General features: G+C 48.2%; 1 protein-coding gene across 5 annotated transcripts in view; it reads right to left on the reverse strand.

Annotated features, from left to right (window-relative positions):
• DNAH9 (dynein axonemal heavy chain 9) overlaps window positions 1-18,626 on the reverse strand; it is a 185,387-nt gene that overhangs the window by 51,886 nt on the left and 114,875 nt on the right. For all 5 annotated transcript variants that reach the window (XM_027669560.1, XM_027669562.1, XM_027669563.1 and 2 more), the window contains one exon: window positions 16,608-16,730. In XM_027669560.1, the coding sequence (XP_027525361.1) occupies window positions 16,608-16,730 (123 nt within the window). The remainder of the gene's footprint in view (window positions 1-16,607; window positions 16,731-18,626) is intronic.

The following is an 18,626-nucleotide window of genomic DNA, read 5'->3' on the forward strand; positions in this document are numbered from 1 at the left end:
AGAGAAGCAGAAGCTTCTCGATGGGCAGAGGTGTCCCACACTGCCCATTCCCATGCCAAGCTCCCAGAGAACTGGAGAATGTAGTCAGGAAGAGTGTGGGAAAAGCAGTGATTCAGCATCTGTTTTTTCCAAGTGTGGATCAGCACTAACATGGAGAAATGTCAGATGAACTTGCTCCAAATCTAGTGCCTTATCCTACTTTCTGTGAAAAACCAGAAACCAGAGCACAGAATAGGAGAAACTGAAATTCCCAGGAATGATGGAATATTCTGATCCACCAAACCCTGGTCCTTGCAGCAATAAATGTGCTTGATGCACCTCTCAGAGCAGAGCACAACACCATGGTAAATGTTGAATTCAGTAGATTCTCAGTGCAAGTGCTTATATAAAACATCACTGTTGACTTTTGACATGATTCATTTAAAATATCTCTTCAGAACTTTGGCTGCTGCTGCTTCGAGAAGTCCCTTGGTTGATGTTAACAAGGGAGACTCCAAAATATTGCTTTTTTCTTATCAAATGACAGACATGTAATCAGGGATGATAGTCTCACTCTCTCCCTGAACAACACATTGCAAAATCAAGAAAGCTCTAATTGCAAGTAAAAAGCCTGTATTATAGAAATTAACACTAAAATTGTCATTAGTCAACAATTTTAATTGCATTTATTAAGAGTGATGGTATTAATAAGAGATGCTGCTATTTAAAAGCCAGTGGAGTGAAAGCTATCTCAATCTGTGAATATTAATTGCTTTTCAATACCTCTGCTGGGAATTTTTCCAGGAAACTTAGTCCAACACTGACACATCACTGTTTCCAAGCAGGAATGGCACGACGGGGCAGCAGATGGGAACCTGTGCAATGTGGCTATTTTTGTCCACATAATGAACAGTACATTTGTCACTTAGAGTTGTCATGGAAATTGAGAGAGACAAAAAACATTGGACAAAATGAAATATGATCCAAAGGGCTGGAGGACTCCACTCCTGCCTTTGCAACCCCCTCCATGATCCTCTCTGATGGCTGGAAGCAGGAGGGGCTTGAGTTTATATCTCAAAATGAGACTTTGCCAGCAAAACAAGGCTCTTCACACCATCAGGGCAAGGAGCATTGTTTTCTCAGAGAAAATGGGTTTTCATTCATTGAATCACAGACAAGTTGCTTTGTCACTTCAGGTTTCCTTGACAGTTTCTCTCTGTCAGAACTAGTTAATGTGGAGCTGGGGTGGCAGCAGCTCTGTGGGTTCATACCTTCACACATGCAAAGTTCTCTCATTCTCCCACAGCTGGAGGGAACACAACACTGGCTTCGTGACAGGAATCCTGGTTTCCATCACAGAGCAACACAGGAGGGTCCCTGACACACAGCCCTGAGTCAGGGAAGGGCCACAGGGAACAGGGATCTTTGGAAAGACACATCTGGGGGGGACAAGGAGGAGATGAAACCCTCAAAACCCAGAGCATGGACTGAGGCTTTAAAGAAAAGAACAACTCCAAGGTTGCTACTCCACACAAGTTATTTCCTTGTGCCAGACAGAGCACAACAAGCTTTTGTAAATTTATTGGAAAAAAATGCTTGCTCTTGTCACTGAAGGGAACTGTTCTAACGACACCATCTGGTCAAACTGGCCTCAAGTTAAGGTCTTGTATCATAAGTTCCTAAGAAATCCAAATAAATAATTATATTATTTCCATATTTTCTTCTCTTTGGCTATAAAGGAATTTATTCCTTAAAAAAAAAATTGCCTTGTATTTTACAATATATCCATAGTTCAAACCCTCTGGCCCAGAGCCATAGGACTGGAGAACAGCTCTGGGGCAAGGCAGGACAAAATCACCTCATTGCTGTGCCCTGAACAGCACACATGCACAAAGAGCATGGAAAATAATCCAGAGCAAGTAAAACCAGTGGTGCCAGAACACTCCTAACATCAACTTGCTTCCCCAGCAGCCATAAGACTGTTTTTTAAAAGACGTAATGAAAAAAAAATAAAGGAATGTGAGGGGGGTTTGTAAAAGCCATCCCTAATTTTGAGGCTTCAGGTTATACCTGGTCTGTATTTTCGGTCTTGGTCCCTTGTATATCTTACTTTTCTTTAAAAAAATTACCCCTCTATTTAAAAAAATGAGGTTTATATGGAACACACTGAACATCAAATGTCCCCCTATAAAAATTACACAACACTGAAAAAAATTATATTTAATATTCTCACAGTTTTAATAATCTGTGAGATGATTAAATCCTGACAGTTACTCACTATTTCATTTGCACAATTAAGGAGCTGTAGTTTTATGAATTGTGTTACACAGTTTTTAAGCAGAGCAGTAGCCACAAATGAGAAGTTCACGGTGCTCTGGGCAACTGACCCTGAGATCAACTGACCCTGAGACCAACTGACTCTGAGATCAACTGACTCTGAGATCAACTGACCCTGAGATCAATTGACCCTGAGATCAACTGACCCTGAGATCAACTGACCCTGAGATCAACTGACTCTGAGATCAACTGACCCTGAGATCAACTGACTCTGAGATCAACTGACCCTGAGATCAACTGACTCTGATCTTCTTCTGGAAGGGCGCTGGCACCTGCCCTGAGGGTTCCTGTGGGCAGGGGTGGCCCCAGCAGCCACACAGTGGGGGATTGGGGCAGGGTGTTCTACCCCATAAGACCTAAAATGCAGTCAGAGAATGCAATCAATGCCAGCTCTCTGTGTAGAGTTACTGGCAGTGCCAGGGTGTGGGTTTTGATGTTAAACTGTGCTAAAACCAGCCTGATTCACCAAATTACAAACACACCCCCTGCTTTCAGAAGCAGGATGTGACAGATAAGCTGGGAGCTGGCGTACAAATCTCTGATTGGCAGTCAATCACTTTGTACTATAAAAGTCCAGTCCTCTTTCATCCAGTCAGGTTCTTCTGACATAACCCTTCCTGGGGTCTGTGAGTGGAGATTCCCCCCTTGGCTGGAGACATCCCCCAGGGTCACTCCTGGAGGTAGAAAGAAAGAGATCTCCTCAGTTGGTCTGGGTGAGTTACATCGATCTCTAATTAATAATTATTTCTTTTTGCTAGCTTTAATATAATTGCTTCAATAATCATAGAATCAACTGGGTTGGAAAAGACCTCCAAGATCATCAAGTTCAATCCTTGATCCAACACTGCCACGGTGACCAGACCATGGCACTGATGCCACATCGAGTCTCATCTTAAAAACCTCCAGGGACGGTGACTCCACCCCTCCCTGGGCAGCCCATTCCAAGGGCTGATCACTCTCTGGAAAAAAATTTTTCCTAATATCCAACCTAAACCTCCCCTGGCACAGCTGAAGACCATGCCCTCTTGTCCTACTGCTGCTTCCTGGGACAAGAGCCCAACCCTCCCAGCTGCCCCCTTCTGTCAGGGAGTTGCAGAGAGTAAGAAGGTCTCCCCTGAACCTCCTCCTCTCCAGGCTGAGCCCCCCCAGCTCCCTCAGCTGCTCCTCACAGCACTTGTGCTCCAGACCCTTCCCCAGCCTCATTGCCCTTCTCTGGACCTGCTCCAGCCCCTCCATGTCCTTCCTGAACTGAGGGCCCAGAGCTGGACACAGCACTCCAGGGGTGGCCTCACCAGCGCTGAGTCCACAGCAAGAATCATTTCCCTGGTCCTGCTGTCACACTCTTCCTGGTCCAGGCCAGGATCCATTGGCCCTCTTGGCCACCTGGGCACACTCTGGCTCCTGTTCAGCTTCTGTCAATCCACACTCCCAGCTCCCTTTCTACCTGGCTGCTCTCCAGCCACTCTGTCCCCAGCCTGTGGGGCTGCAGGGGGTTGTTGTGGCCAAAGTGCAGGACCTGGTACTTGGTCTTGTTGAACCTCATCCCCTTGGAATCAGCCCAACTCTCCAGCCTGTCCAGGTCCCTCTGCAGAGCCCTCCTCCCTTCCAGCTGATCAACACTCCCCCCCAAATTAGTGTCACCTGCAAATTTGCTGATGGTGGACTCAATTCCCTGATCGTCAATAAAGATATTAAATACAACTGGGCCCAACACTGATCCCTGGGGACACCACTGGTGACCAGATCCCAGCTGGATGCAGCTCCATTCCCCACCACTCTCTGGGCCCAGCCCTCCAGCCAGTTCCTAACCCAGCACAGAGTGCCCCTGTCCAAGCCTTTTCCAGGGATGTGCCATGGCAGACGGTGTCCAAGGCTTTGCTGAAGTCCAGGCAGACACATCCACAGCCTTCCCCTCATCCACCAGGTGGGTCACCTGATCATAAAAGGAGATCAGGTTGGTCAGACAGGACCTGCCCCTCCCAAACCCATGCTGGCTGGGTCTGATCCCTTGTCCATCCTGTAGCTGTTGTGAGATTGCAATCACTTCAATGTAGTGGACTGTCCTATCTTACACTATACTACTGGTAGTTTTAACTTTTATATTGTGTAATAAATAATTCCGATTAAGATATTTTCTCTGATCATCTGTAATAATAAATGATTCATTTTATATCAATGTTCTCAGTTTGCCATCATTAAAGCCTGTGGGACAAAGTGATTAAATAAAATTAAACGGTTGACAAAATCCGGGGCTCAGATTGGACTCAGCCACCCCCAGGCTCCTCTCTGAGAAGACGATCCTTTCTGCATCTCATGACTCAACAGCAAGGCTTTAATAAACTTTGTCTAAAGGCCCCCACTCCCTCCCATGACAGGGATAGACCAGCTCTTGAAAAACCAGGATCAGCCCTTGGAATGGGCTGCCCAGGGAGGGGGTGCAGTCCCTGACCCTGGAGGTGTTTGAGCAGAGCCTGGGTGTGGCATCAGTGCCATGGTCTGGGTGACAAGGTGGGGTTGGGTCATGGGTTGGACTGGATGATCTCAGAGGTCTTTTCCAACCTGGTTGATTCTGTGATTCTGTAATCACCCCAGTAACACAAAGCATCTGAGCTCTGCCATGTCCCCATGGCTTGGCTATTTGTTCCACAGCTTCCCCAACCAGAGTGACACAGCTCCCAGGCACGTGTGGGAAGGTCCCCCCACAGCCCAGCCCTGCAGCTTGAGGAGTCCATGGGCTTGAGGAGTTTGAAGCAGCTCTTAGGTGAACTTTTGCCCCAGGGTGCTGCAGAGCAGCTGCAGCAATGTCAGAGGCTTGGGGACAACCTCCTGCACAGCAGTCTGAGAGGAGGTTGTGGGGAGGTGGGGTTGATGTCTTCTCCCAGGCAACCAGTGATAGGAGAGGGGGAAATGGCCTCAAGTTGTGCCAGGCAAGGTTCAGGTTGGCTATTAAGAAAAATTTCTTCACTGGAAGAGTGGTTAAGCACTGGAAGGGCCTGCCCAGGGAGGTGGTGGAGTCACTATCCCTGGAGGTGTTCAAAAAATGAGTGGATGTGGCACTTTGTTATATGGTTTAGTGGCCATATGGCTGTTGGTCACAGGTTGGACTTGATGATCTTGGAGGTCTTTTCCAACCTTAAAGACTCTGTGATTCTATGATCTCCCAAACACTTTGTAAAAGGTTTCACACTGTCTATTTGCACTGCTAATAAAGGTTCTGTGAATATTCATAACTTCTTTCCTTCGTTTTCTGCAGCTGGACCAAAAGTCTTTAGGAAAACCAGCATCCCCACAGCTGGAGAATGACAGCTCCTGGAGGAATGGGAAGTCAGACCTGCACCTGGCTTCCATTGATAGATTAGATCATTCAGGAAGGAGACATACAGGCAGATGAATTGCTCCATTTGAATACTACTGTTAACTAGAAGGATTAATGCAGCAGGTGATGGATTATTTGCCATCTCTCCCATCGTAGGTTTTGGGTTGTATTATTCATTCACTGAAGGTGTTATTTTCTGTTTAGCTGCACCACCTGAATAATTTAACTCATAAGAAAAATCTCCACCAAAGGTGAAAATAAAGATTTGATGGAGTTGTCAAACGTCAATCACCTCTCAACGTAAAAATTTTATTTTGACCCTCCTCATTTCTCTCATAAAAGTTGACTGACAAGCTCATGGCACTGAATGCCCCTGTCTCCCTTTGAAGTCCTCCTTGCTGCTTCTGAATTCTACTGGGGTTCAAAGGTAAGTAGTGCCACAACATGGCACTGTATAAAACACCCTGTTTATCTGCAGGATCCTTCTTAGAGCATCACAACGTGCACACACCCTGTGGCTGGACACCAGAAACAGTCTGAGGAGTGATGGGTTGGATCTCACTACCTTTCCTTGGAAAATTTCCAGCAAAACCTGTATCATAAATCAGAAAACAATGGCTTCAGTGCTCAGTTCCTTCCTGCCAGTACAGGAAAGGTCAGGGACAGAAATGAGATTTAGTCATAATCTTTGTATTCTAGTTGTTTATAACCACTCACCAAATTTGCCTCATTTTACCTGAGATGATTCCCAGCCAGGTTCATGTTGGCATTTTCCCCACATTTTCTTTTCCCTGCAAAGGTTGTTCAAGTGGGTTCAAGAGTTGGCCTTGCAAAGTCAGGCTGTTCTCCCCAAGCCTCCATCTTTACTCTTCCATGCTCCTCAGCAAACTGGGGATACACAACCATAACCAGAAGCTGGACATGGATCCCCAATGACACTGAAAGGTGGTACTTGTGTATTCCTGAAAAATTCCCTGGATTTGGCTGTCATAAGTCCCAGCTGGGTCATCACCAATGAACAGCAAAACTGAAAATCAAAATATGTCTCATGGTCCGGAAGAACTCAACTGAAGTATCTGTTCCACATGTCACCTGCTGGAAAGCTCTCAAGGTTCTGTGTCCTGATATAAAAACACACATGGACTTGTCCCTTGAGGATGCTTCTCACAGCTCTTCACGGCCATGGTCTCATCCAAAGTTTCATGGTGGCACTGCAGCAGAACTGGCCTCAGGAACAGACAACCAGACCAGGAGAGGGAATAAGGTGCAGAGTTGCTTCTCTGAGAGCTGGTGCCCCCAGCCCTGCCATCCTCCCCTCACATGGTCACAGACCTGCTCAAACAACCTCAGGAATGGAAGCTGCAGCAACCTGTGCCAGCCCCTCACTGTGTCACAGAGACTTCCCACCTGTCTGCTGGGAATCTTTCCCGTGGTACTTTGAGATGGACTTTATGCTCTACCTTTTACTGATACAGAAACCAGACTGCTTTCTCTCCTCCTCAGGATGCTGTTGGAAGATGGTACTCTCCTGTCCCCTCAATCTTTACGCCCTCAGACATTCTTCTTCTCCCTATTCTCACTCTCTCCTCACAGTCACATTTTCAGCTGTCTGACACTTCTCACTGCTCCCCTCTATCCTGTCTCTGGAAGGTCCACAGCTTTCTTAGAATGCAGCACTCAAAGATTAGACCAGGCTGCAGCAGAAGCTTGGCCAGCTCAGAGTGAAGGGCAAAGACCAGGGCTCCTGTTCAGGTCCTGTGGTCCTGATGCACTGTGATCACACAGTGGGAATGATACACAGACCATGGGAGCCTCTACAAAAGGCTACCTCATGTGCCCCAACACAGGAAGACCTCAGTGTTACCATAAGGATTCCAGAGATGGTTCCCAGTTGAAGTCTGCAACCCTCTCAGCCGTTTGAGGAAACCACCACTGCCAGGGAAAGGACACAGCTCTGGGCTCTGCTACACTGAAGCCATGAGGAGCTCCAACAGGCCCTTTACCACAGAGTCAGAGAACTGTTTAGGTTAGAAATGACCTCTAAATGACCAGCACCACCATGTCCTCCAGTGCCACATCCACACCACCATGTCCTCCAGTGCCACATCCACACGGCTTTTAAATCCCTCCAGGGATGGGGACTCCAAAACTCCCTGGGCAGCCCCTTCCAAGGCCTGGCCATCCTTTGTAGGAAGAAATGTTCCCAATATCTAATCTAAACCTCCCCTGGTGCAACTTCAGGTCATGTTCTCTCATCCTGTCCCTTGTTCCCTTTAAGCAGAGCCCAACCCTCCCTCAGCTCCCCCCTCCTGTCGGGGAGTTGCAGAGCCAGAAGGTCCCCCCTGAGCCTCCTTTGCTCCAGGTTGAGCCCCCCCAGCTCCCTCAGCTGCTCCTGCTGCTCCAGCCCCTTCCCAGCTCTGTTCCCTTTCCCTGTACACGCTCCAGCCCCTCAATGTCTCTCTTGTCTGAGGGGCCCAGAGCTGCCCCAGCACTGGAGGTGCCCCAGCAGTGCCAGCACAGGGACAGTCCCTGCCCTGGGGCTGTGACACACCAGGGCTGGCACAGCCCAGGGGCCATTGGCCTCTTGCCCCCCTGGGCTCACCAGGGCTCATGTCCAGCCACTGTCACCAGCACCCCCAGGGCCTTTCCCACCAGCAGCTTTCCAGCTGCTCTGCCCCAAACCTGGAGCTGCAGGGAGTGGTTGTGACCCATGGGCAGGATGAAGCCATTCCTTCCCTTTTCTTCCATTCAGAGGATGAAAAAACCTTTACATCCAACATGCCCAGCTGACAGCAGGCTTTGTGTCAGGGGGCCTTGAGAGTGAAAGGCAGAGGCTGGAGAGGCATCCAGGAAAACTCAATTTCCACTCTGCAATCAAACCACCAAAGTGTGTCTCTAAATATTTGATGTGATCCCACTCTGCTGTATTTCAGATAAGCATCAGATCGTTTGCCAGAAGGTTAAAAAAGGGGGGAAAAAAAAGGCAGAACGTTCTTAAGTAGTGTTTCTGTGAGACACTGGGAATATTTCTCTGAGACTTGATACAGAGGACAGAAGAATGTCCTTAGGAAACTTCTAGATGAGAGCAGATAAGTGTCCATTGAAGTGTCACAATCAATGTTTTCTATCAGAGATGCACTAAAAGGCTGTACATCTGAAGCAGGGAGTTAATGGAAGATATTTAATTAAGACTATGATTTTCTGGCATACTAATAATTCTGAATGTGGAAGGGAAGCTGTGAGTGAAGCCTTTGCTGTCTGACCAGCCTGATCAAAGGCTGCTGCTTGTGCACAGAGAGCACAATGTGTGCAGCACATTGTGTCCCAATGAATCTTGGAAAAGAATGAAAAATTCCTGCATCAAAAAAGTACAAAAAGTGAAAGTTAGAAGAGAGATTTCTGCTCTTTTGTCCAAAAAATCCTGTTTTCTTAAGGGCAAAATATCTGATTTGGTGTTTTATCTCCTAAGCCACACACGCAATCTTATCATCTGCATTCTGCAGGATTATAAATATGGAGTTAATATACGACTTTGTCTAGTGCTGTTCTCCTCCTTGAGAGCTGAATTCAGTGCTTAGAGCTCATTATTCCACAGCACATTTATTAAACAATGCCCTTTCAGCAGCGTTTTCATATCTACATAATGAAAATTCTTCCTCTTCAGAAAAAGATGAGGGAAGTGATTGAGATGAAGGAGCAATCCGAGCTGGCCAGGTGTGTTCTTGCTGCACTTATCCTACAGGACACATCTGCACCAGCAAGGAAGAGGAGCTGCAGGAAATGGCACAAAGGAAATCAGGCTGGAAATATGTATCCAAAGCAAGGAGCTCCAGCACTGCTGGTGCCCAGCCCACCGGAACAGCCTGGGACAGTGACAGCCACGGGCACCCCTGCAGGAGGCACAGGGCAACATGGACAGAACTCCCCAGGGCATGGAGGGAGCTGGAGCACGGGAGAGCCTGACAGCAGGGGTCACTGGGAGCACTGGGAATCCCATTGAGGGATTCTGGGTCAGCTTTGCCCAGGCTGGGGAAGGGTCTGGAGCACAAGTGCTGTGAGGAACAGCTGAGGGAGCTGGGGGGGCTCAGCCTGGAGAGGAGGAGGCTCAGGGGAGACCTCCTCACTCTCTGCAACTCCCTGACAGGAGGGGGGAGCCGGGGGGGGTCAGGCTCTGCTCCCAGGAACCAGCAGTAGGACAAGAGGGCACAGCCTTAAGCTGCACCAGGGCAGGTTTAGGTTGGACATTGGGAAGAAATTCTTCCCAGAGAAAGGGATCAGCCCTTGGAATGGGCTGCCCAGGGAGGGGGTGCAGTCCCCATCCCTGGAGGTGTTTGAGCAGAGCCTGGATGTGGCATCAGTGCCATGGTCTGGGTGACAAGGTGGGGTTGGGTCATGGGTTGGACTGGATGATCTCAGAGGTCTTTTCCGACCTGGTTGGTTCTGTGATTCTGTGATTCTGCAGCCACTTGTGGCACATTCAGTCCCTGTACAGGCCAGTCACTGAAGAGCTGGACTCCACGATCCTTGTGAGTCCCTTCCAGCTCAGAATATTCTGTGACTGTTTGATTCATTCCACTCCCAGCTAGTCTGTGTGGCCAGAGAAAAACCCTCACTTCTCAAAAAGACTGGGTTTGTCCAGAGGAACCACACCAATTAAGACCATGAGGGCATAGCCACTGGACTTATCCATAGTGGTGAAGTTCAGGACGAGCCCTCCTCCACTCTGGGTGTGTTCAGATGGTCTTTCCCAGGCACATAAAAAGTTCAGCTCTGCTGAACCCCTTGAGAAACAAGCCTGGTCTGAACAGATGTGATTGTGCCTTGTGTGAGGCTTTGCCTAAGCCAACGAGCCCCACTGATGGGCACAAGGTGTTAGTTCAAGACTAAACCATGGTCATGCATCCACAAAGCTGTTCCTGAGTTAGGCTGTCTCAGACTCTGGGGAGAAGGAGTCTCAGACCAGCACACCTGTACAGGGAGAGGAGGACACACACTGTTCTATCACCTGCTGATTTGCCCCTGGGTCTGTGGCTACAGAAGATGTCCAGGCACGAGCTCACCAGGAGCCACACAATTTGCTGGTATCTTACTGGCTCACATTTGACTTTGGGGAACTCTCCTGCTGTCAGGAAATGCCTGGACACAGCCCAGGGGTGGGACAGTGTAGGGGCTGCCCACAGGAAACAGTAGATGAGGTCACTCTGGTTTGTGAGGTGAGGGCTGTGTGGATTCACATGCTGCCAGGGCCAGGAAACCACTGCTGACCCTTTCACTTGCTGGTCTGGACATAGTCTGGAATACCAAACAACTCTAACCCCACTGATGTAATTTCTATATCCCTGCTCAGATCAGAACGATGGCAGGAGCTGTCTGTTCTAGACCTGGGGATAACAGGCTCAACAGGCAGCCTGGACTGCACTCAGGGGTGAGGAGATCACAGGACATCAATTCAGAGAATACTCAGCTCCCATCTAGATATCAACACCTTCATCTGATGAGACTGGAGACCTTCCAGTGAGAGAAAGGAGAAAAAAAAAGAGGAAAAACCCTCCAGAGGCCAATCTCTACATGGATTCGATGTTAATTCACTCACAAATGAGAATATTTAAATGGCCATTTGCACATGGCAGTGGCCTGAGGGCCTGGGCAGTTCCAGCAGCAACATCTCTGTGGTCTAAGGTGTGTCCACATATTTACTGGTAAGAAAACAACCAGGTAAGTCAAGAGATAGGGACAACCTTGCATGAATACAAAAGATGTTTTCAGCAGTACCAACAGAAATAAAAACTTTCCACTGGGAACACAGAGGGGGAGGGAGGCACAACAGGCTGTAATAAAGGAAATTGAAAATAGACAGAAAACCTCATTTAGAGTAAAAAACCACTTTCGCCTTCTCCGGAGATCACTGCTAAGGACCTGAAATGACAGCTTGTAGCACTGGAATGACCAACTCTATTGAGCACTGAAGGCAGGGACTGGCAGAGGCACTACTCTCACTAAATGGCAGGACTGTGACCGTCCCTGCTCTTCAGTGACCCTGCCTGACTCAGAGGCAGTATTTGCACGATGTTAATGGCTGTGCCCTTTGCCAACACCTCCCCTGCTCCAGAGCAGCTGATTTGCCTCCACAGGGACTCCCCAGGCACCATTTCCTCCAAACACCCAGACTGATGAACACAATCAAGCCAAGCCCAGAGCAGCTGCTCTCAACCTGTACAGCTCAAATTCAATTCCTGTTCAGGCTTAAAGAAGCACCAAAGAGCCTGAAATGTACCTGTTTTCCCCGAAGTCTATCCACGCATCTAATCAAAGCTGTTGCCTTTCCTTACAAACCTTCTGGCCAGGTCCGTGGGGTTCTTCATTCAGGGTTAAATATTGAGCTTCCCTGCACACACTTCACAAAAAAATGCTCTGTGAAACTTCAGACTAAACTTAAAAAAAAAGCTGGAAAACTAAATCATAAACGTGTGTCAGATGCTCCAGCACCACAAGCTGAAAACAGTAGCAAAACTGTTGGCCTATATATATAATTAATCAACGAAAAACAATAAATAATAAGCAAGTCAGACAAGGCCACTTGCACGCCCAGAGCCCTGAACATTTAATGAGGTTTCCCTTTGAAGTTAATGTGCCTAAAATGGGAAGCTCAGAATGAGCCACAAATATCAATATTGATTTCTTTTGGCACTATCTTGGCCAGAACCCCATGGCATGGAGAGGCCTTTGGGCTGGAGCATTTTCACTGTTTCTGTGAAAAATTAGCAGAATGCTAAATTTCATTTTGAATTTGAAATATGAATCTGAAATGTACTTTGCTCAAGCTTTGTTGAAGAAACAATTTATTATAGCACTTAATCTCCTTGATGAAAGAAAAGGAGATTTTAGCCTGCTAATAAGCTGTGTAGAAGCCATGACTAATTAACCTAATTGTAGCAGCCTGTGACAAAATGTGATTGTACTAAACCCATGCCTCAAGTAACTAGAATTGTCAAAAACTCAAAGGCTAATAAACCAACAGACATTAACAGAACATAAACACTAATAAAGTTGACACCAACCATATTATTTGTAACAAAATCTATACTACAACCATCACAAGAGACAATCTAAAGGGTATTCAGTATCTGAGAATGTAGAATTCACCATCTGAAAATCTCAAAATGCATAAAATTAATGCAGATCATTGGCAAGTGACGCAGCTCTTGGAGCTGTGCAGCTCATGGGGCCAGGCAGGCTGGGGCTGGAGACACCTTTCCATCCTGTCCTGTCAAAGTTCAGCAGAAGGGGAAATGCAGAGAAGCATTTCTGGGCATCACACAGTTTCCATCTCAATCACAAACCCCAAAGACTCAGTGGGGATGAGGAAGCTGAGTGGGAAGGGCTCATCTTGAAGAGAATCACCTGGGAAGGGACTTGAGGTGACAGCCCCCCCTCAATTCCTGCCCAGCTTGGAATAAACCCCCATGTACTCCCCACACAGAATCACAGAATCAAGGAGGTTGGAAAAGACCTCTGAGATCATCCAGTCCAACCCATGACCCAACCCCACCTTGTCACCCAGACCATGGCACTGATGCCACATCCAGGCTCTGCTCAAACACCTCCAGGGATGGGGACTGCACCCCCTCCCTGGGCAGCCCATTCCAAGGGCTGATCCCTTTCTCTGGGAAGAATTTCTTCCCAATGTCCAACCTAAACCTGCCCTGGTGCAGCTCAAGGCTGTGCCCTCTTGTCCTACTGCTGCTTCCTGGGAATAGAGCCCGACCCCCCCCGGCTCCCCCCTCCTGTCAGGGAGTTGCAGAGAGTGAGAAGGTCTCCCCTGAGCCTCCTCCTCTCCAGGCTGAGCCCCCCCAGCTCCCTCAGCTGCTCCTCACAGCACTTGTGCTCCAGACCCTTCCCCAGCCTCGCTGCCCTTCTCTGGACCTGCTCCAGCCCCTCCATGTCCTTCCTGAACTGAGGGCCCAGAGCTGGACACAGCACTCGAGGTGAGGCCTCAGCAGTGCCCAGTCCAGGGGCAGAATCCCTGCCCTGCTCCTGCTGCCACACTGTTCCTGAGCCAGGCCAGAATCCATTGGACTCTTGCCCCCCTGGGCCCCCCTGGCTCCTGTTCAGCTGCTGTCAGTCAGTCCCCCCAGGTCCCTTTCTGTCCCCCCACTCTGTCCCCAGCCTCTGGGGCTGCCGGGGGTTGTTGTGGCCAAAGTGCAGGACCCAGCCCTTGGCCTTGTTGAACCTCACCCTGTTGGATCCTTCCCATCTCTCCAGCCTGGCCAGGTCCCTCTGCAGAGCCCTCCTGCCTTCCATGAAATGACTACCTGATAAATACCCCCATTGTCAGTTTGAGATGGCCCAGGGTGGATGGAGAGCAGGCTGCTGTGGGTATGGGGCTGGGGAACAGCTGATGGAAGGGATGAAGCCCTTGTTCAGTGATAACAGTCTGAGCTCTGAGGAGCAGCTCCCTGCTGGTCCCACAATGGGGATGTGCTCAGGCACTCTGGGCACAGAGGGCCTCTTCTCTGGGTATCACAGAATCATGGAATATTCTGAGCTGGAAGGGACCCACAAGGATCATCCAGTCCAACTCCTGGCCCTGCACAGACACCCCAACAATCCCACCCTGTCCTTGAAAACATTGTCCAAACCCTCCTGGAGCTCTGGCAGCCTTGGGGCTGTGCCCACTGCCCTGGGGAGCCTGGGCAGTGCCCAACAGCCTCTGTGGGAAGAACCTTTTGCTGAGATCCAACCTGACCCTGCCCTGACACAGCTCCAGCCATTGCCTCAGGTCCTGTCACTGGTCACACAGAGCAGAGATGGAGCTGCCCCTCTGGGCAGGAGTGATACAATAAATCCTGAGGAATGAATGACTGGGAATATATGACTATTAATAATTATTTAATGACTATTCCTTCTGGTGTAGATGCCCCTGAGCTGGCACTGGACCAACGTCAGCACAGCAGTGAGGCAGTGGCAGAAATCATGGTGAAGCACAAAGTGAACACAAAAGGCCATTTCACCCTCCCTGAACAGGACTGGCAGCACAGGAGGGGGCACCTCACAAAGAATACTCACTGCAAACCCAGAGGGTGTTTGCTTGGAGAATGTACCACCTGAGGGCAGGAGGCAAAGGCACCCTGGGGCACTACAAGTGTAATAGAGAATCACAGAATCATTAAGGTTAGAAAAGACCTCTAAGATCACCAAGTCCAACCATCATCAACTCAGCACCACCACTAAACCATGTCCTCAGTGCCAAAAAACATATTTGTTTCCTAAGATGCATTAAAGGATCTCCAAAATGAGAGTCAGAGCCTGAAATCTTCAAAATCCATTGTGGAAGGAAGTTCACATTCCAGAGGAAACTCCGAGGACTGAAGTAGAGAGAAGCTTTGCTGTGCAGAACCTCCCAGGCAGTGCAGAAATCCAACCCAGAGGGGTCCAGAGAACTGAAAGGCTCCATTCACCCCCTGTATTCCCAGGCTGAACATAGGCAGGGATAGAGTAGAGTTGAGAAAACCCATGATTTCAAGCAATAATATGGATGTACATCTTCAGTCCACACAGCCCAAAGACACAATATGCTGTTGCAAAGCCTGTATTTCATGGGCTTGATGGCTGAGTCTTCCTGATTATGTGCATTGACCCTAAATGTCCATTTAATTTGTCTTCGAAGAAGGAGCAAAAGTAAAGCTGCTGCTGTCTGAACAAAAGATGATTAAGGAAAGGGTGTAGGATTTTTTTTAATTCCTTCATTATTATGGAAATATGCCTTTTAGAGGCTGAACAGAGCTGGTTCAGTGAGAACTTCCAAGCTTATTTTATGGTTGAAAATGTGATTGTGACATTTAATATGAGGTAGGTCAGACAGAATGAGGCAGAGGCCGTGTCCCCGGTGCCAGTGATGAGACAGGGATGATAACTCCTGGTCAGGGCAGCCAGGAATTGTTCCATGTGGAATCACTATGTTAGAAATATCACCTGTGTTAGAAATATCAACTTTATTTGACTCTTGAGCTTCAGTGTGCAGCCAAACTCTGTGTTACCTGAAGGACAGTGTTTGCCCAGTTAAGCCCAGTCCAGCACAGGCTTGCCTAGAAGGGCATGTGGCACCTTATGCCAGGGCTCCTGCAAGACTCTGGAGAGCTCCAAGAAACAACATAAACAGGTAAAGAATTTCAGTCATGTCTTGGGCCTGGATGCAGATTTTCTGCTTGGTCATCTTGCAGGAACCACATACATCCTCTATAAGGAATGGTGGGAGGGAGAAAAAGGGAAAAAACAATGTCCCATGTGAAAATTTGGGAACTATCCCAATGAAACTGAGATGTCTTCACTCCCTACTTCACAGCACAGAGAAAATATCCCACAAAGGCAGCACAATGTAAATAAAACTTATCCTTAAATCAGCCCAGGTGCCAGACACTGATCAGAAGCCATGATCAAACAAGAGACACAACTTCACCTCCAGCAAGGTGTGAATGAACATGCAAAACTTGGAGAATATTTTAACTGCTTCCAGAAAACAAATCCCACCCTGCTGAATCAGGTCCAAACCCAGCAAAATTCACATCTGTTGATAAACAGGAGCAGAGATGGGATAACTCACGTCTCCTTGGGATGCTCTTCCTCCCCTCTCACTCCAAATCCATGGCAGGTGTTGGACCTGCTTATTGCCACGGCAGTGTTTTCTTGCAGATCTGGGAGCTCTCTCACCCCAGCACAGCTCTGCAGATGGTCTTATCAGCCTTAAAAACTACTGTGGCATCTCCATGTCCTTTACAAACCATAACCACAAACCCCAGAGGGTGTTCTCATTCTAGAGGAGCCCCCCAAGGCAGTACCTGCAGAACTCCCTGTGTCTGTGGCCTTCCTCCTCATGTATGGTCAGAACTTTGTTTACCAAGTGCCACAAGAACTCACCTGAAGGGCAGAAAGGCTTTTAGAGGAGGTAAGGGGTGGTGATTTCCCATGGTTAAGGTACCTTGATTCCTCCCCAGGAATGGTCAGACAGGAACTCTACAGGGCTCGTGACTCCAGGCTGTGCTGGGTATCTCAGCAGGAAATCCAGCTCTGCTGGGTTGATTTCTTTATTCATCAGGAGTATCTGTAATTCCAAACAGACAAGATATCCTTGAGCAGCAATAGAATCCAACAGATTAATTATTCAAACCAGCTACCTGCCAAATGTGTGGCTAAAATGTACTCAGAGCCCCATGCTGGAGAGGTGTGATGGAAATACCATGTAGGTGCTTGGGGTCTCCCCAAAACAGGAACAGGAATAAGGATGGAGATTGGCAACAGAAGAGGAACAAAGCTGGGAAAACTATGTGGCAAGTGCTATGATGCAGGTGGATGGGAGCACCCTGAGGAGCAGTCCCTGCCAGGGTGTGCTGCAGGTCCCTGGGCTGGGATCCACAGCTGGAGAGCAGAGAAATTCCTGAAGAGGAACCAGAGCATCCTTAGGGAATGCCACCAGGGGTTGGCCATCTCTCACTGTCTTGTTCAATTTATAAACCAAGTGGAGACACACTGAGAGTGCTGGGAAAAAACAAACAAACAGCAACAACAGCAAAACCCAAACCAAAATCCCCACCACCCTCATGGCTCCTGCAGCAAGAGAATAAGCAGGTCAATGAGGTCTCAAACACTGAAGAGCACCTGGGACATTCCAATGTTTTTAGTACCAGTGGTGACTTTCAGGAATAAACGGAGTAAGACCACCAGAGCCATGGTTGAGGTCATTCTGGAAAGCCCAACTGGGGCCACTGCTCCAGGTGCAATGTCAGAATTCTGAAATCCCAGACTCCAAAAAAATCCCCTTCAAACACCAGTTCTGGGAGGGGGGAAACCAGTGCTGGAGCAGGGAGTGTGTGGTTTCCTTGCCACAGATCCTGGTTTGTATCCCAATGATGTCAAAAGGGCAGTGGCACCTAAGGTGTTCCTGGCACCTCTCCTGCCACTGAGGGCACGAGGGACTCAGTTCAAGAACCAACTGGTTTTTTCTATGGGAGCATCTGTGCCCATCACCCAAGTGCCTCCACACACAGACACTGGGGCTGCAACTTTTTCTGACACATAAAGCGACCCATTAATTATTTTCAGTGTCTATTGTAGTTACAAGCACCATGTGTGCTATTGAAACACTTTATTTAGAGATATATGCTAAAAAATGTACATGTCCCGTGGGTCAGAATTATGGCTGACATTGCAAAATATAACCTGACTTTTTACACACAATTTATTAACAAAATATCCTGTTAGGGTCCATTTTTTTTCCATATACACTTTCCCTTTTACATAAAGTATTTTGTTATGTAGAATTAAAAGAAGTCTTGGCCATCCCTGGATCAAGGTTAACCAGCCCTGCAGTGTTTCAGCAGCTGGATTTTGGTTCAGATCTGCATTCTTGAAGGTATTTTCCAAACTTACTTAGTCTGTGATTCCATATGTCAGGGCATTTCCACAGTCATTCACTGCACAAACTTCATATCAACTTCACAACATCATTTCAATCACTATTTATTGATTAGATATACAAACGTCTCCTTGCTCAGATCATGGACTAAAAATTATACAAAATACAGGGCATGGTAGAGCAGCTGTGTAGGAAGAATTTCTTCGGGATAAAAGCAATACACCCTTCTAGGCCAGTTTGCTTTGCCCTGTTTTCCAGGTCCTGCCAGCAGGTATTACTGTCTCAAACAACCTTTGCCAACACAATTCAAATCCAACTCAGCATCTGTGCCTGTTATTGGTGAGAGTCAGTCCTATGAGGAGCAGCTGAGGGAGCTGGAGGGGCTCAGCCTGGAGAGGAGGAGGCTCAGAGGAGACCTTCTCACTCTCTACAAATCCCTGACAGGAGGGGGGAGCTGGGGGGGGGGTCGGGCTCTGCTCCCAGGGAACAAGGGACAGAAGGAGAGGAAACAGCCTCAAGCTGTGCCAGGGGAGGGTCAGGAGGAATTTCTCCCTGGAAAGGGTGGTCAGGCCTTGGCAGGGGCTG

This window comes from Corapipo altera, unplaced genomic scaffold (genome assembly GCF_003945725.1).
Source record: "Corapipo altera isolate COAL_440 unplaced genomic scaffold, ASM394572v1 322, whole genome shotgun sequence".
NCBI classification, from domain to species: Eukaryota; Metazoa; Chordata; class Aves; order Passeriformes; family Pipridae; genus Corapipo; species Corapipo altera.